A 17,956-nucleotide genomic window follows, 5' to 3' on the forward strand; every position below is an offset into this window, starting at 1 on the left:
TCGCCTGCCGGGGCGGGGCGCCGTTTGAACCCGCCCCACGGCTTCCGGTCGGGGCCGCGCGAGGTGTCGCGCGGGAGCTGGGCGGTCCCGGCGGGGCGGGTGGAGCAGGTGTCGGGTAGCGGGGAGCTCGAGCGCGTCGCGACCCACAGGAGGAGCGGCCTCCGGGGCCCCGCGGACCCAGACCCCTGCGATTCCGGGGGTCGGCCGGGGGCAGTCGTTTATCACTGAAAATGCACGCTTAAAGGTACACCCTCCTCCGTGAACGCTTCACTAAACCCCAGGCAGATATTTAAGAGTGGAAACACGTTCATTGTTTTGGCAATTTTATCTTCATTGTAGAAATTCAAACTGTACAGGAATTTACAGTTTCCCAACCTCCCGAAGTTACAGGACTGTGATTATCTTGCTCACCTTTCAATCTAAATGATAGCAGTTTCGGTGCAACCTTTCTGGCCCCATTTAATGCTTGATGTGAAAATGCACACACGCGCGCTCGCGTACATAATTGCACTCTACCCACCTTTTTATTGTTTTAAGTAGATAAGTGTTTTTATTAATAGACTTTATCTTTAGAGCAGTTTTTGGTTTTCAGAAAAATCGAGAAGGAAATAATAGAGTTCTTATACACCCCCTCCACACGTACACACGGTTTCATTTATTATAAACATTTTCCATGGGTGGGGTACATTTATTAAAATTGATGAAGCAATACTGATACATTATTATTCACTAAAGTCCATGGTTTACATTACGAATTATTGTGTTGTACAATTATGTTAAGTATCCACCATTACAGTATCATACAGAGTATTTGCACTGCCCTAAAACTCGTCTGCTTCTCCTATTCATCCCTCTCCCTGCCCCCGAACCCCTGGCAAATACTGATCTTTTCACTGTCTCTAGTTCTGCATTTTCCAGAATGTCATATAGTTGAAATCATACAGTATATAGCCCTTTCAGATTGGCTTCTTTCACTTAGTAATAGGCATTTTAAGTTTTCTCCATTCCTTTTCGTGGCTGGATGGCTCATTTCTTCTTAATGCTAAAGAATATTTCATTGTCTATATGTTCCACAATTTATCCATTCACCTATTATTTAGTTACCTGTTTTTGGCCATGCTGCGCAGCACACAGGATCTTAGGTCCCCAACCAGGGATTGAACCCGCGCCCCCTGCAGTGGAAGCAGAGTCTTAACCACTGGACCACCAGGGAAGTCCCTCCATTAACCTACTGAAGACATGTTGGTTGCATCCAAGTTTTGTCAATTATGAATAAAGCTGCTATTATCATTCATGTTTTGGTTTTCATGTGGACATTTTTTTTAAACTCCTTTGGGTAAATACCAAGAACTGTTAATTGCTGGGTCACACTGTAAGATTATGTTTAGTTTTGTAAAAAACCGCCAAACTGGGACTTCCCTGGTGGCGCAGTGGTTAAGAATACGCCTGCCAATGCAGGGGACACGGGTTCGAGCCCTGGTCCAGGAAGATCCCACATGCTGCGGAGCATCTAAGCCCCTGTGCCACTACTGAGCCTGCGCTCTAGGGCCCGCGAGCCACAACTACTGAAGCCTGCTCGCCTAGAGCCCATGATCCGCAACAAGAGAAGCCACCGCAATGAGAAGTCTGTGCACCACAACGAAGAGTAGCCCCCGCTCGCCACAACTAGAGAAAAGCCCGAGCATAGCAACAAAGACCCAGTGCAGCCAAAAATAAAAATTAATTAATTAAAAAAAAAAAGAACCCACTAAACTGTCTTCCAGAATGAGCTGTACTATTTTGCACTTCCACCAGCAATGAATGAGAGTTCCTGTTGCTCCACATCCTTGCCAGCATTTCGTGTTGTCAGTGTTTTGGATTTTGGCCATGCTAATAGATGTGTAGAGGTATCTCATTTTATTTCCAATTCCCTAATGACAAATGATGTTGGGCACCTTTTCACATGCATATTTGCTGCCTGTACATCTCTTTGGTGAGGTGTCTGTTCCAGATCTTTTGCCCAGTTTTTAAACTGAGCTGTTGGTTTTCTTAATTGGTGTCACACTATCCACTTTTCTACCATTTACATTTTTAACTTAATACTCTTCATAAATTCTGGCCATGTTTTACTTAATTTTATGTCATTCTGTTTATTAGATATATTTCACAGTGTTAGTGTACCATACTCCTAATAGATGAACGATATTTTGATTGTTCCCAATCTTTCATTACCATAAATAGTGCTCTTGTGAACATTTGTTCATACACCTGTATGTATCTGTTCCAGTTATCTACTGCTGCATAATAAAATACCTGAAAACTTCGTGGTTTAAAAGAAGCATTTTATTAGAGCTGACAATTTTTGTAGGTCAGGCACTCCAGCAAGGCTCAGTTAGATGATTCTTCTGTTCTTTGTGATGTGGTAGAGATCGCTGGTGTGGCTGGAAGGCTGCATTCAACTGGCACCAGGGACCAGAGCACCTACACGTTGCCTCTCCAGCCCAGTTGTGCTTCTTATGTGGCTGCTCAGGGCTTCTGGAGATTTCCAGGAGGCCCTGGTGGAAGCTGCCAGACTCTTGTGACCTCACCTTGGTCATCCCAGGACATCACCTCACCACATTCTATTGGTTGAGTCTGGGGCCAACCCAGACTCGAAGGGAAGGGAAAGTGGACCCCCACCTCTCAATGGGAGGAATAGCGCAGTTGTGGCCATCTTAATCTGCCACATTGTCTTATTAGTTCTTTTTTTTTTAAAAATATTTATTTATTTATTTGGCTCCGCCGGTTCTTAGTTGCGGCATGCAGGTTCTTTGTTGCAGCGTGTGGGATCTAGTTTCCTGACCAGGGATTGAACCCGGGCCCCCTGCATTGGGAGCGTGCAGTCTTAACCACTGCACCACCAGGAAAGTCCCGTCTTATTAGTTCTTCAAAATAGATTCTTAGAAATTGTATTGCTGGCTCAAAGGGTGTGTTCTAAGTGCTGATATTTCTAAATGCATTGCCCGAGGGGAAGGTTATACTGACACTCCTTTGAGTATGTTTCTACTTTTGTTAACCCTAGATTTCACCAGGCTTTATTATCTTTGCTTAACATGATAGGGAAAAAAAAAAAAAAAAAAAACTCAGTGTTTTGTGTTTCTTTGATTTCAAGTGAGGCTAAACAGATTTTCACACATTTGTTGGCTGTTTGTAGTTCTTCTATCATTTTATGTCCTTTACTGTTATCGATGGGGAAATTGGTCTTCATGCCTTTCATCTAAAAAAAAATTCTTTATTATGAAGGGTAGTGGTCTTCCTGTATCATATAATGAAAATAACTCCTCCCAGATAGTGATGAATTCTCTTACAAAGACCGTTTTAGAAACTGCAAAAATGAGAGATGATTCCCTAACTATTGTCGACTGAAAAAAAAACGCACAACCTAAAAGTTGAGAATTCAGCTTTATTTGTCAGACTTTCTGAGAGACTGCTCTGAGGAGGTAAGAGAGGAGCCAGGATATATGAGAGTTTTTGCAACAAAAACCGCGCAGTCGGAACATCAAAAGAGTACTGTTAATTAAAAGAAACCAGACACCTCAAGTTAATGGATTTAACACTTTTCTATGTATGGGAAAATTCAAGAGTCTGGGCTCACTGAAATCATTCCTCTGATGTGCACCTTAACTATCTAGGGCCAGGATCCGGCTTTTCTCCCTCCTGAATCCCCTCAGGGTGCACCGTCAAGGGTGTCTGCAGTAGCTGCCGGCTTGATGGCTGCAACATCCTTTGTTTACTGATGCGGCAGAGACTATTTTTCATCCATGCTTTTTCTTTCAGTATGTTGCAATACTTTAGATAAATCTTTGATAACAAATTTCAACCTTGGGACTATTGACAGTTTGGGACCAGTAAGTCTTTCCTGGGGTGGGGGGGCGCCTCTCCTGTGCTTGGATGGCCGGCAACATCCCTGGCCTCCCCCACTAGATGCTTTTAGACCCCCCCCCCCCCCAGGCTGTGACAGTCAAAATGTCCCCCAGTCAAGAGCCAGTGCTTTGGGGGAAGGCTAAGCTACTCTAACAAAGAAACCCAACCAAAACCCACTAGCACAGAAGGAATGTTATTCCTTATGTAACCGTCCAGGGGCCAGGCAGCCATGCTCCGTGGGGTTCCTCAGGGACCCAGATTCCTTCCAGCGTGGCGTCTGCCCCCAAAGGGCCTTGCCATTGTCTTCATGGTCAAGGCTGGATTGCAAGAAGGTGGTGGGGGGGGTTGGGGGAGAGGGAAAGTGCTCCGTCCACTGTCTGAAGGAGCACACACCACTGCTGCTCACATCTCATTGGCAGTAACGTAGCCACCTGGCCCCATCTACCTGCAGGGAGGGCTGAGCGATGGCATCTAACAGGGCAGTGATGTGCCCAGCACAATCTTATTCTTCTGGAAGTAGATGAGTGCTATGGACTGAATATCCCCCCCAAAAGTCATAGGCTGAATCCCTAAACCAACAATGTGACTGTATTTGAGAGATCATTTAAGAGGAAGAGAAACCAGACCTCTCTCTCTCTGTCCACAGCTGTACAGTGTGAAGGCCATGTGAGGACACAGTGAGAAGGTGGCCACCTGCAACCCAGAGGGAGAACATCAACCCTCCTGGCACCTTGAACTTGGCCCTCCAGCCTCCAAAACCGTGAGGAAGATGTTCTGCTGTTTAAGCCACTCAGCCTGTGGCATTTTGCTCTTGCAACCCGGCTAAGACAGGGAGAGAGTCTTTGATGGGTAGTAGCAAAGTCTGACCAATTCCTGTGATGGAAGTTGCAGTAGGACAGTAAGAGAGCTATGGGGCCTCTTTTTTAATGGCAAGTCTCAAACTCACAAAAGCAGAGAGGACCTAACAAACTCCACATGCCCATCAGCCAGCTTCAGCAATTCCTGCCAGCTTCTGGCCCTTCACCGGCCCCAAGCACACTCAGGCCCAGCGCCCTAGCTGGCATTGCCTCCATGAAGCAGATGCCCTTGTGCCCGCTACCAGGCCTCCGTGGCAGTGGAGACTCGCACTGCTCAGGGCAGACTGTGCGGAGACGGTTCTCAGCATAGCAAGCACAGAGACGGATGTACAGATGCAAGGACTCTCCTGTACCTGCGTCAGGGATGTGAGGTCACGACGGCATGCATGCAGGTGCTGCAGTCACCCTGTGACCACGAGGGACAAGCTAAGAGAACTGGTAAGTTGTTGACCCAACATCTGACGTCACTGAGTAGCAGAAACAGTTCTTGGCTGCCTAACTCTGGACTTTGTGTTATGTGAGATGATTAGATATCCTGGTGATTTAAGCCAGTTAGGCTGGCATTCTGGTACCTGCAGTCAAAGGCATGTTGGAAGAGGTGGAAGCAAAATTGCTTCCTGTATCTTAATAAGAAATTTCACTGTACTTGTGCCAGTTTAGCAATTTCTGCCATCAAAAGGGCATCCCCCGCATACAAGGACCCAGCAGCCAGGCTCCCCGCATTTCCATGGGTGACCAGGAAGGCTATGTGGCCACAAGCTGAGGTATTGCACGTGTTCCTGCCCGTCTGCCTGGTAAGTTCATCCTACAGATGTGGTACAAGGCTGTCCTGGGACTTGCCCAACCCCAGGAGGGTTCTCTTGTGTACTGTAATCCCTAACCCCTTCATCCTTTTGAAGGCAAGGAGATGAAAATTTCAGAACAAGACTGATTATTCAAAGGCAATGTTAAGTACTAGTGTTTGTATCAATGACCTTTCACTAGGTTGTACCGCAGTAACAAAGGACCCCAAAGTCTCGGTGGACCCGGCATCACAACTGTTTATTTCTTGCTGGTGCCACCTGTCAGCTGCAGTGGCTGTAGCTTGGCTGTGGCTGTTTGTTCATTCCAAGGTCCAGGGTGAAAAAGCAGCCCTAATCGTGCACATGCTGTTCTCACACTGGCGGCAGGAAGGGGAGGGGTGACCCGCACAACAGCTTTTAAAGTTTCTTCCTGAAAGTCAGCTCTGGTTACTTTACAGATGCCTTGGAAGTCACAGGGCCAAGCTCAACATCAAGGAAGAAAGCCAATAATTGGGAATGATAGAATCTACCACCCTTCTGGAACCCACAACCAAATCAAGCAACGGTCCATCAGGAAAACGTCAAGCGACCATAGGTGTCTGGGGTCACGGGAAATCAGGGGCTTGCACCGAATGAGGTGGGGGAGGAAAGTCAGGTAAACTGTTGCCACGACCTCAGCCCAAGCACCGAGGTGGACGGTCTGGAGCTCGCGGGGGTCCGCTGCCGTCCCCAGCCCTGGAGAGCCCTCGCCCGTCTCTCGTCTGCAGCAGGGAAGCAGGTGCTTCACGAAGGCTCCCTGGAGAGCAGCCCTGAAGTTCACGGCCACGCTGCCGGCTGCCTCCGGATTTCTCCTCGGCAAACTCGAACGTTCCAGAGGCAGTTCTGGGAAACGCGGCTCCCAGCTTGGCACGGGCCGAACGCTGGTGTCCGCCCCAACCCCCTAGGTTGAGGCCTGACCCCACCGTGACAGTACTTGGGGACAGGCCTCCGGGGCCATGAGGCCCAGAGGGCGGGACCCCTCGACGAGAAGGCGGCGGACGCGGTCTCACCTGGAACCGCCCCTAAGACGACAGCGGCCAACCTGACTGAGCGCTTCCCGGTGCCGGGGCGCCCGCCCTCAAGGTCCCCGCCGTCGGGAGTTGGCGGCGGGTGGGCCCCGAGGCCGCAGCCCCGAACTTTAGGAGCAGGGACGGGAGCCCGCGCCCATGACAGCGGCCCGCGCGGCAGAAGGCGCGTCCCGCTTCCGGCCCGCAAGAGGCGGTGCGACCGAGGCCCCGTCGGGCCAGTCGCGCCGCTTCCGCCGGACTAGTCCCAGCCAATCCGGCCCATCTGAGCCAATCCCGGCGCGCGCCGTGGGCGCCGGCCCATTGCAGCCAATGAGAGGTCCGGGCGGCCCCGCTGCGCTGGGGGCGGAGGCGGGAAGCGCGGCGATGGCGGGCAGGCGCGGCGCTCTCATCGTGCTGGAGGGTGTGGACCGCGCGGGGAAGAGCACGCAGAGCCGCAAGCTGGTAGACGCGCTGTGCGCCGCGGGCCACTGCGCCGAGCTGCTGCGCTTCCCGGGTGGGCGCGGCGGGCGCGGGGTTCCGGGATGTCGGGGGCCGGGGAGGGGATCCGGGGGCTACGGGGGCCTCGCCGGCTCCTGAGGGCGAGAAGCGAAGGCCTCCTGCGCTGGACTCGCCCTCGTTTGTCCGCGGGTCGGAGCGCGGGGACTGGGCCCCCCTGTGGTCCCCGAGCCTCAGTGGGACTAGTCTGTGGTTCTGTTTTTGCGCAGCTGCCCCGCGGCTGATGTGCATAAAGTCACGTGTTTAGTGAGTCTTGACGCATGTACACCCAGGAAAGCGTCTTCACAACCAAGAGAATGAGTGTATCTGTGACCCCTGAAAGTTTCCTGGTGCTGCTTTGTAATCCAAGTCTCCATTTTGTCTTGGGTTTCCCGCCCCCCGCCCTTGCATGGTTGTTTACCCTGTGAAGGGTTTTGTGTCATATTTTTAATTTTTTAAGGTAGAACATTGATCTTGAAAATGCTGTAAAAATATCCATACTTAATCAAGAGAAGTTCAAGGTTTACAAACCAGGGGTAGGGGGATGGGGGGATGCTTTTTTAAATTTTCTTTTTTTTTTTTTTTTTTGGCCACACTGTGGCATGTGGAACTTCACTGACCAGGGATTGAACCCGTGCCCCCTGCGAGTCTCAACCACCGGGAAGTCCGAAAGTGCTTTTTTTGAATATTTATCATTTTAATCTTTAAGCCAGCCAGTCTACAAATCTTACACAGTTGATCCTTGAACAACATGGGTTTGAACTGCAGTGGTCCACTTACATGCATATTTTTTTCAATAAACACCTACAGTACCACGCAGTCCTGGGTTGGTGGAATGCAAGAATGCAGAACCTCAGATATGGAGGGCCGACTCTGGGAGTTGAATACCCTTCTTTTGGTATCAAGGTGGCTCCTGGTGCCGGTCCCCCTGGGTTGGCAGTGCCTTTGCAGTTGCTGCTTCCTACCTGAGTTCCTTCTTCCTGAAGCGTTTTTCATCCCAGAGTGTCTGCACACTGCTGCCCTTTCTCAGGAAAAGGTGAACCTGTCTAAAGTTGTAAAATAAAACTCAAAGTTAGACTTGGGTCAGGGCCTGGAAATCTGGCACAAACTGTTAATGTGGATGGAGAGCCTGACGTCACTCTTGTGTGTTGCTCTCTTTTTTAGAAAGATCAACTGAAATTGGCAAGCTTCTGAGTTCCTACCTGGAAAAGAAGAGCGAGGTGGAGGACCACTCGGTGCACCTGCTCTTCTCTGCGAACCGCTGGGAACACGTGTAAACAACCTTGTCCTTCTGCCGCCCACCCCCCCCACCCCCACCCCCACCCCCGCTTCTGTGCCTCCCCCTGGGACTCTGAGTGCGGCTCTTGCTTCTGAGTGGTTGAGAGTCATGCTGGAGACTGTACCTTTACAAGGTTCTTTTATGCACAGATCCCAAAGAGCACTAGTTAATGCTTTTTTTTCTCCCCCCCCCCCCCCGCCCCTGGCTTTTTGTAATTAATAGACTGTAGGTAGTTTTAGATACACAGAAAAGAGTCCCCCATACCCCTGTCCCTTCCTCCTCGCCCAGAGCTGCTCTTATTTATGTCTTTGATGAACCAGTGTTGACACATCATTAAGTGAAGGTGAGTTTGTGTTGGGGTGTGCCCTCTCACGCCCTCTTTTTGATTTACATCATCTTGGTGGATTCCCTCTTCACCCAGCACAACTGTTGACGAAGTGCCTGTGGGGTACACTCTCAGGTGCTTCTGTTTCCATTTACACACGTATGTAGGTAACATATGTCATCGGAGGTGTTTTGTTTTAACGTGAACAAATGGGATCCTACCGTACAGATTCCCTCACGGCTGGCTTCCTAAGTCCGCCTCACAATCTACACTCTTCCTCTTCTCTCCCGTCCCGGCGGCCTGCTCTCCAGAAAGGCTGCTCCACCTTGGATTAAGTGATGCCAGTGGACGGACGTTCAGCTGGTTGTGCCTTGTTCCCTCTCACAAGCAAGCTGGCACTACTCTCCTCTGGCTTTGGCTTAGCTGGTAGTCTAGTCTGGAAAGGCCTCCCCCTCCGTGTATTAGATGAAAATGAGGGCAGATTTACAATCGTTAACACATCTGGAGTTTACTGACGTAAATGTTGTGCTTTTCGCTTTTTGTGGATTTGTAGAAAAGTAATGTCAGAGCAACTGAAAATGAAAAACGGTTCTGACTCCATTCCCTAACGCTGTCTGCTTCCAGGACACAGGCCTGCAAGTCTCTGGGCCATTTGTTCTGCCACAGCTCCCCCTTCTGATTATTCCAGCCACTGCCATCAGATCAGGTTTGCTGACACTTGAAAGTCGTTGGCTGACAGGTCGGATGCCGGCCAGCGCTGTGGCCCCCAGTACCCCTCAGGTCTGGTGTGCAGGGCGGGCCTGGGATGGGTGCTCAGTTAACCTGGGCTGTTTTGAGTCCACCCTGGTGCTCGGAGCACTTTCTGAGGGAACTCTGGTTACTTCCTCAGCCCCTGGTTTTCTGCTCTTTTGCTGTGCTGCGTCTTTACTAGGTCAGTTGCTGGTCGTGGAAGTCATCTCCCCTCCCAGCTGCTGTGCGGTTTCCCTGGCACCGATTCTGGTAACGGCCTCCGCTTCCCTCCCCGGCTGTTTGCCAAAACCTACTGATCCTCTAGGGCCATCCAGGAATTAAATTCCTGGCAATGAGCAATATCTCTTACTTTCCATAGCAATTTAGCAATGTTCTTCTCTACCTATTTTTAAACTTTTTATTCCGAAATAGTTTCAATCAGACAGGAAAGCTGCGGGAGTAGCACCGAGAATTCCCGGTGCCCTTCCCCAAGCTTCACCCGTTAATAACATTTTGCCACATTTGCTTTACCATTTGCTCACTCTTTAAAAATCAAGGGCTATTTTATGAAATGCTAGGTTTACCTGATGTTTCCTCACGAGTAGATTTGGGTTTGCATTTTTGGTAGGAATACCGCAGAAGTGCCATTGGGTCCTCTTGAGGGCATCGTGGCAGGATGCGAGGCCACTTGGGTTTCCCCTGATGAGTAAGGGGGCTGCTGGCCAGGCTCTTCCACTAAGTGACTCTCTTTCCTGTTGTAAATAGTCAAAAGGGGAACTCATAAACCCATAAATATCCCCTTTCTATGAAACTCACCTCCTAGTTTGTGTTGGTTAGTCATCCTGCTGGAGTCCGTTATTGTGATTTTCTGATTCTGTCATTCCCTCCACACTGATCAGCTGGCATTCTGTGTAAGGAAGAGCTTTCCTGCCTTCCCCGTCCATCCATCCGTCCGTCCATCGTCAGTACGGACTCTGGGTCATAAGCGCTAGTGGTCGTCGTTCTGCTGTTCGGATTGTCCCAGCCTTGGCCTGTGGGAATCCCTTCAGGCTGGCTCCTTCGTCCCTTGGACGTGTTCTTAGCATGGCGAGGTGTTCCGGCTTTCCGTGCCTTCTCCTGCGTTAGCTGGGGCCAGCTGTTCTCTCCGCTTTGTGGAGGGTGGACTTCAGAGACCGACGTCTGCTCCTCAGCGTCTGCACGTGTTCACGTCCCCCGCATCTGTCTGACCCCTGCCATCTCGTCCAGCACCCGGGCTCCTCTGCCCCGCCTGCCCTCCACGGGCTGGTTTTAGGATCACCGCCCCCACCTATGTAAAGCCTGCCTGGGGCTCATGGGTGGTTGCAGCTCTGTCGTTAGAACGAGGGCACACGGTGCTGTGTCCAAACATCTCAAGCATGCCTTTGCCCTTCCACTGTGTTCATTTGGGATATGGGTAGGTTCATTTGACTGTATACAATTTTAGGGGTTTTTTTCTTTTTTTTTTCCCATTCTTGTTGATTTCAGTTTTTGAATACGTAAAACATGAAATGGTTCTAAGGGTCAGAATCATACAGAAAGGTCACTGTCCTGCCCATCCCCTTTCCATCCAAGCCCTGCCCTCCCCTGTCGGTAAGCAGGCCCATTCACTTCTAAACAAAGTCAGCAGATACCTGTTGTCTTGACTCACCTTCTGTCTGATATAAAGGCAGCCACCTGTGTGCTCAATGTGCTTTGCTTTGTTAGCAACGTGTCAGGAGGGCGTTTATGGGGCATCTTTCTCGTTCTCTGTACAGTTGCATCTTCTGTGCTCGTGCCGTATTCTACCAGCGTTCTGTTCACAAGATGAGGTAGTTTTAAGTGTTGATAATTTGCACTTAGGAATGACGCTGTGGTGGGAATCGCGTCTCACTGTTGGAGGCGCCCCTGCCGTGCTGTTCTGTGAGCTTCTCACCGTGACAGTAGCAGACGCCTTTTGTTCCCCAAGTACAAGCAGTGCTTCTGGCCGATGCCAAGCCTCTGTCTGCACCCACCTTGCTAAGGTCTCGGGGCCGGAGGGTGGTGGGGACCTGCTGCCTCCTGCTGGAGGGTGTCCTGGCTCCCAGGTGGACGCACGAGCATCCTTCATCACCTCCGGGCCACGTCCAGCCTTCCCTCCTGTTGGCCTGGCCCCTGCTCTCCCCGCAGGGCCCGGCCCCTCCTCTCCCCGCAGGGCCCGGCCCCTCCGCTCCCGGACAGCCGAGCTGCCTCTGGACAGCTGCCAATGCCAGTTGTATTTATCCCCTTTAGTGGAGTTGTCTTTTCGTGCTGGGCTTTGCTGGGAGTGAAGAGTCAGAGCCTTGGGGGATGACAGTCAGGCTACAGATTGCTGCCCGTGCATGATTCCTTCATCATGTTGGCTTCTGAATTGAATTGTGTCGTCAGGGTGATTTGAGCATGAGACTTCAGGGCCCACGAAGCCAGGACCATGGCTCACAGGCATTCTCTTTTTTGTAGGCCGCTAATTAAGGAGAAACTGAGCCAGGGCGTCACCCTGGTCGTGGACAGGTACGCCTTTTCCGGGGTCGCCTTCACCAGCGCCAAGGAGGTGAGTGCAGCTCGGCCCCAGCGCGTGGTTTGTGCCTGGTGTGGACTCAGTGTGGTCCCCGTGGGCACAGAGCAGTCGCAGCACGAGTCTCTTCATGTCACTGCCTCTAGGGGTTTGAGATCCCCGTGTTCGCCAGGTTAATTTGGTCTTTATTGACGAGAAGAGAGACCTTTTTTGTAGCTGCAGGTTGTTTTCACAGATAACAACTGCGTTTTTCATTTGGCCGACACATTTCACATGATACATTTACACAGATGGTCCATCGGCAGACCTGTTTCATCCAGCGTCTTGTTTTCGGAAAAGACGGTGAGAGTGTCTGGGTTGCTTTCATGCTGTGTTCCTGACCCCCTGTTCCAGGGAGCTGCTGTTTCACAGGCATAATGGCAGTGACTACACTGCCCTTTTTTCCTGCTTTTTATTTAAAAATTTTCAAACATACACCAGCAGAGAAAAGAAGCCACCCAGCACCGTCACCTGCCTCAGAACCTTCTGGTCTCTGTGACCCCCAGACACATCATCAGTCCCTTCATAAACATGTCGGTGCACATCCCCAAAACAACTTTTCAGAACCCTCGTCTCACCCCATTCCGGAATGTCATCATTCAGTCAGTGCAGAGGTCCCAGCGCTCTCAGGAGCCGGGTGATCCGGCTTGTGTTTTTACAGCTCGATTGAATCAGAACCCAGCCAGTTAAGGTCCATTCTTGAAACGTCTCTTGAATCTCTCGATACGTAGGTTCCTGCATCTCTTTTCTTCCTTCCGCTAAAATGTTTGAATTGTTTATTTTCCCAAGTCGCCCATCAAGAGGCCCAGCATGCCTGGTTGTCTGCGTTTTGTGCTAACAGTCTTTATCGCGGTTAGTTCACGAAGCGCTGCACAATGGCAGCCTTCTAGCCCCGCCAGTCCTCCCGCACGAGCGAGCTGGGTCCTCCTTTAGGGCGGTCCCCCGAGGCACCGGCCACACGGCTCCGTCTGTGAAAAGCACGCGGGCTCGGGCAGGGCCGACGGGCCCCCTTCTCCCGTCAGGGCGTCCTGGCAGCACAAGGCTCTGGGCCCACAGCTGGGTTCTAACCCTAAATCTTCAGAGCTGTGTGGCTCTCTCTTCCTCTAGAAGTGGGGACACTATTTTTAGAGTCGCGAGGATGAATGAGATGGGACGTGCAGGAGACAGCACACGGGGCGCTGGCGAGCGTCTCCAGGATTGGGGTCCTCCCCTCTCTGTGGAAGGGGGTGACGCCCTGGCCCGTCTGCTGCCGCTGCTTGGCCAGAGGGTGTGGGGCGCACGCACGATGCCCTCGGTCCCGGGCCCTGAGTGACGCGTCCTGGGCCCCGGGGTGTTCTGTCCACTGTGTACGTATTCACACGTCAAAACACAGGAAGGTGATGGGAGAGAAAGCAAAACGCTGGAGACCTAAGGACAGAGCTGCTGCTGTGTAAGAACTCTCCCCTCAAACGTCAGCTCGCCTCTCCCCGTTTTTGATGAATTTTGAAACCAGGAGTGAGAGCGCGTTAGGCTGGCTCCATAACGGTTGGGTTCTTCGTCGCCAGAATTTCTCTCTGGACTGGTGCAAGCAGGCGGACGTGGGCCTCCCCAAGCCGGACCTGGTCGTGTTCCTGCAGCTGCAGCTGCCGGAGGCCGCCGCGAGGGGCGAGTTCGGCCGTGAGCGCTACGAGAGCAGCCCTTTCCAGCAGCGGGCCCTGCAGCGCTTCCAGCAGCTCCTGGGAGACTCCAGTCTGCCGTGGAAGGTGGGCGCGGTGCCCGGGCCCTCCTGGGGGCGGCGCTTTCTGGTCCTGGGGTTGGTGCAGGACGTGGGTCGGTGCCCTGATGCTGGCCCAGGGCAGGGCTGCACGGGCAGCGGCTCCAGAGCAGCCGTCCGCGCGGGGGACCCTGTGCCGAGCCGGCCGTCCAGCGGGCTCCCGTCCCCTGCTGGGCGTCAGCTGTGCAAGGCCAGTGTCCAGAACGCCGAGTCCGCAGGGGTCAGGCGGCGGCACTTCCGCTCCCGCGTAACCGGCTCGAGCGTGGGGCCTCCCAGCCCCTCCACGTGGCTCCAGGCAGCCCGCGCCCGCCACAGCTGCCGCCTCCCTGCTCTCCGTCCCCGCAGCCTGGCGCCCGCCCACCTCAGGGCACGTGCCCCGGCGCCCCGGCCCATCCTCCCTGCACGCGCCCGCCTGGCACGGCCGCTGCTCTCTCACTGCTGGTGGTGTCCTCGCCACTTGGGCAGGTTCCGGGGTTTGGGTTCTTGGCTCTGGCACCTCGTGCTTCTCCCTCGCCCTCCGGCTGTGCCTCCCCACTGTCCTGCCCTGGGTGGTGCTGGTCTGTGGCCAGGGCCGGGGCTCCTCTGTGTGCAGGTGCGAAGTACACCCTTGACCTTTCCGTTTGTCTCCTGTGTGTTCAGGGGGGTGGAAGGAAGGGCGTGTCTTTCCCCAGACGGAGGCTGCAGTGTGGTGCCTCAAATCCCCGTCACCTCTCTGCTGGCTGCTTCTATCAGCTACTGAATTCCAGAGCTTTCCTCCGTTTCTCGGGGTTTTGTTTTTGGCTGTGCCATGCGGCCTGTGTGTGGGATTAGTTCCCCGACCAGGGATCGAACCCCTGCCCCCTGCATTGAGAGCACTGGACCACCAGGGAAGTCCCTCTCTGTTTTTTTTTAACTAGTTCTACATGGTGTGAGTTCCTCTTGATTTATACTAGATTTCAGCACCTGCTAGGAGGAACACGACAAGACTTAACAGCATCGGGAACGTGAAAGGGGAAGGCCAGCCGGCGCTCTCCTCTTCTTCCTGCACTGAGTTTTCGTCTTGTCTCGTTTCCCACAGCTCTAAGAACTTCCTTTAATGTTTCCTGTAGGGCAGGTCTCCTGGCATAGCATCCTCAGCTTTTGTTTATCTGAAAACTTATTTTTCAAATTTTTAAAACAGTCACAAACTTACAGAAAAGTTGTAAGTACGATACAAGGAATTCTTCCCCAGGACCATTTGAGAATAAATTAGTAGCTGACACCCCCTCCCTGTCACAATGGGGGCCAGTCACATGGATCTGCTCCTAGTGCCTGACCCCCCTGGTCCTGCTAGTGACCCTTGTAACAAAGGACGTAGTTCACAGGCACACTCTCTGGCCTCCAGCCTGTGACTTTCTCAACCTTGACTTTTTTGAAGGTCGCAACAGTCGCTTTGTAGCCAAACCTCAGAATGACTTTGTGATTGGATCAGGTCGTGTGTCCTTGGTGGGCTGTCGCTGCCCCGTCACGGGCTGCGCGCCTTCGGTGTGTCGCGCTCCAGCGACGCTCCCCTTGACCTCTGGGTTAAGCGGTTCACGGTGAAGTCGCTCCGCGTCCCTCTGCGAGGTGGTGCTTTGAAGCCATGTAAAAACCTCGCTGCTCATAGATTTGCAGTTCGTTTATATGTTTACACTTACACGGACTCATGTTTGTATGGCTTACTCACCAGCAACCCGTTTTCCTCGCAATTGGAGGCGCAGATGGCCCCAGGTCTGGCCCCTGGGTGACCCCCACCCCAGCCCCGGGGCCTTCTGATCAGTTCCCTTCACTTCCGGGCCCTTCCCGCTCCCGGCCCATTACGATCGATCTCTGGGCTCACCCTGTGCCTTCCCGGCCCAGCGTCCCGAGTTGTTCCTGATTCCATTTTATGGAGAAAGAGATAGAGACGGTTATTTGGGCCCCCAGAGGACGAGGGGTATCCACGTACAGGTTCACACGGGGGGTGCCACGCACCGTGAGCTGCCTGGGTTGGTTCTGTGCCAGAGCTCTGCCGCTGGGGCTGTGGACGGTAGGGTGACCTTCAGGCGGGGCAGGGGGGCCCGTGGGGAGGCGGTGTCGCTCCTGATAGACTTCGTGCAGCGGTTACAGCTGTCTGAGCGTGTCTACACCCTGGAGCTTTTCCGGAGTTTGCTGCCCCAGAGGCTGCCTAGAGGCTCTTGGCGCCCAGGGCCGAGCCTTGGCTGAGGAGGGGCTCCCAGGCACGTCCACCCTCGTGGGGCCCAGTACGTGTCCCTCCCTCCGGTGGAGGGTCGCTCCTCCCGTGGGCTGGCTCCCCGGTGACCGAAGGCCCACGGGTCGGCAAGGGGGGCAGCCAGCTGTCGGGACGAAGCCCGTCGTACCAGGGAGAGGAGTCGGACCCGAATTGGGCTCCCGGCAGAACTTGGGGTCCAGGCAGGTCTGGGCGCAGCCGTGGAGGGGCGGGAATGGGCGCTGCCCTCGCCGCCTCTGCTGGTGGCACCGGGGTCCCCTGGGGGTGAGCGTCTGGCCAGGGCTGCAGCCGGGGGGCCGGGCAGCTCGGTCCCAAGGACCCGTCCAGCTCCCTGTCCCCAGGGGAGGCCAGGGGTCAAGGACCCCGGAGGAGCGGAAGCCGTGCCCTCCGGAACCTGACCCGCCCACTGAGAACATTAACCTGTCTCTCCCCCGCCCCCGCCCCGGCCCAGACAGTGGACGCCTCCAGGAGCATCGAGGACGTCCACCGGGAAATCTGCGTGCTGTCTGAGGGCGCCATGCGGGCCGCTGCACACAGGCCGCTGGGGCAGCTGTGGACGTAGAGGGACAGGACCCCCGTCTGCCATCCGCAAGGCAGGAGCCGCGTGTGCACAGCGACCGGGGGGCGAAGCAGGGCTCCCCGTGGAGCGGCCTGCGGGGCGGCCTTCTCCTGCCCTCACCTGTGCCCCGAAGATACTAATAAATTAGGTATTGTGTTCTGCTTACTGAAGTTTCACAGTGACTGTGTCCAGGCAGTTCCATCGGGGTCGCTGATCTCCTTGTGGACGTCTTCAGATACCCGTAAAGATGAAATGAAAACGGCTGTGGGCAGCCCTGGGCCTGGCATGCATCAGCCGTGCCTGGGCTCTGAGCGCCGGCCTAACGTGCCGACCTCACAAGGCCTGACTGGGCTGCGTCCGAGCGGCGGCGCCCGTCTCCTCAGAGCACGCCCAGTGCTCGCTTTGCTCTTCCCTCTGTTAAGGTCTGAGACGCAGGTGTGTAGTCGCTGCATCCTGTGAAGTTACTCCAGGATGCAGTGGCCCTGCAGTGGACGGTGGGCAGAGCCCCCGTCTGCAGGGCACCACAGGTCTCAGCGCCCTTCTGTGCGTGCCAGGAGACTGGATTCCGAGCAGAACAAGAGGATGTGACAGTTTAAAGTGTCACAAGACAGTCTGACCAGGGCTTGAGGGAAAACCCGCATGTGGCCAAGCGGGTCCCAGCTCAGCGGTGGCGCCCGCTCCCCGCACCGGGCAGGGTCCCTTCTCGTCCAGGTTGAATAGATGAGGCTGCCCATCCACAGGTGCTTGGCAGGTGGGGGCAGCCCAGCCCTCAAGGGAGGACAGAGGACACAAGCGCTGGGGGTGGCTGGAGCTGTGCACGCGGACGGCTGTGCGGTCAGTTCACAGCGGGTCCTGCTGATGGCACCAGGCTGGCCTTGGGCGCCCGTCTGTCTGAAGGGCCTGGCTGTGTCCACCCCGACGTGCAGCACACGCTCGAGGTCAGAACTTGGGGCCCGTGACCCAGTGACAGAAACAGTTGGGAACCGCTCGCAGAGTCAGACCACTTTCTTTCCGGAGTCCCAGGGTCACCCGTGGGCGTGGCCTGGCAACCCTCCCATCCACCTGCCTTTTGATCTTTCACACGACCAAGGCCACGTCCTAGGTGAAGAAAACGAAACGTGGGGCGGGGGTCTTGAGAGTACCGGGCCGTCAGGGAGGCTGCGTCGGCTGTGGACCTGGGTGGGACGCCCGGAGCGCGCCGGGCGGGCCCCCGAGTGGGAGCTGGGCACCAGACGAGAGTTCTCTGGCCCAGGCCAGGAGCGGGGCCACGGAGGCCCAGCGCAGACCCTCTCAGGGCTCGGCCGTGCAGGCGGGGGCGGGCCGGAGCCCAGGGGAGGAGAGGCCGGAGCTGAGTGGGGCCCACGGGCAGCTGGATGGTGTGAAGACAGAAATGGCCCCGGAGGCCGCAAAATTAACGGGCCACTTAAACTTTCTTCAGTACGCCCAGCACGGGTTT

General features: G+C 54.2%; 1 protein-coding gene across 7 annotated transcripts; it reads left to right on the forward strand.

Annotated features, from left to right (window-relative positions):
• Positions 1-92: 92 nt before the first annotated feature.
• DTYMK (deoxythymidylate kinase) lies at positions 93-16,665 on the forward strand (the record flags this gene model as incomplete). Of its 7 annotated transcripts, XM_082395904.1 has the most annotated exons (7): positions 93-244; positions 4,529-5,177; positions 5,980-6,904; positions 8,227-8,335; positions 11,868-11,958; positions 13,506-13,703; positions 16,393-16,665. In XM_082395904.1, exons 3-7 carry the CDS (start codon positions 6,727-6,729, stop codon positions 16,501-16,503), a joined length of 687 nt encoding a protein of 228 aa, XP_082252030.1. In that variant the 5' UTR covers positions 93-244; positions 4,529-5,177; positions 5,980-6,726. The 7 variants fall into 7 exon arrangements, 6 of the variants coding, with proteins under 6 accessions (XP_082252030.1, XP_082252029.1, XP_082252033.1 ...); XM_082395903.1 differs by lacking the exon at positions 93-244 and having other exon boundaries at positions 3,444-5,177; XM_082395905.1 differs by lacking the exons at positions 93-244; positions 4,529-5,177; positions 5,980-6,904 and adding an exon at positions 6,912-7,081.
• Between the last annotated feature and the right edge of the window lie 1,291 nt (positions 16,666-17,956).

Source organism: Balaenoptera borealis (genome assembly GCF_965194805.1).
Source record: "Balaenoptera borealis genome assembly, chromosome: 6".
NCBI lineage: Eukaryota > Metazoa > Chordata > Mammalia > Artiodactyla > Balaenopteridae > Balaenoptera > Balaenoptera borealis.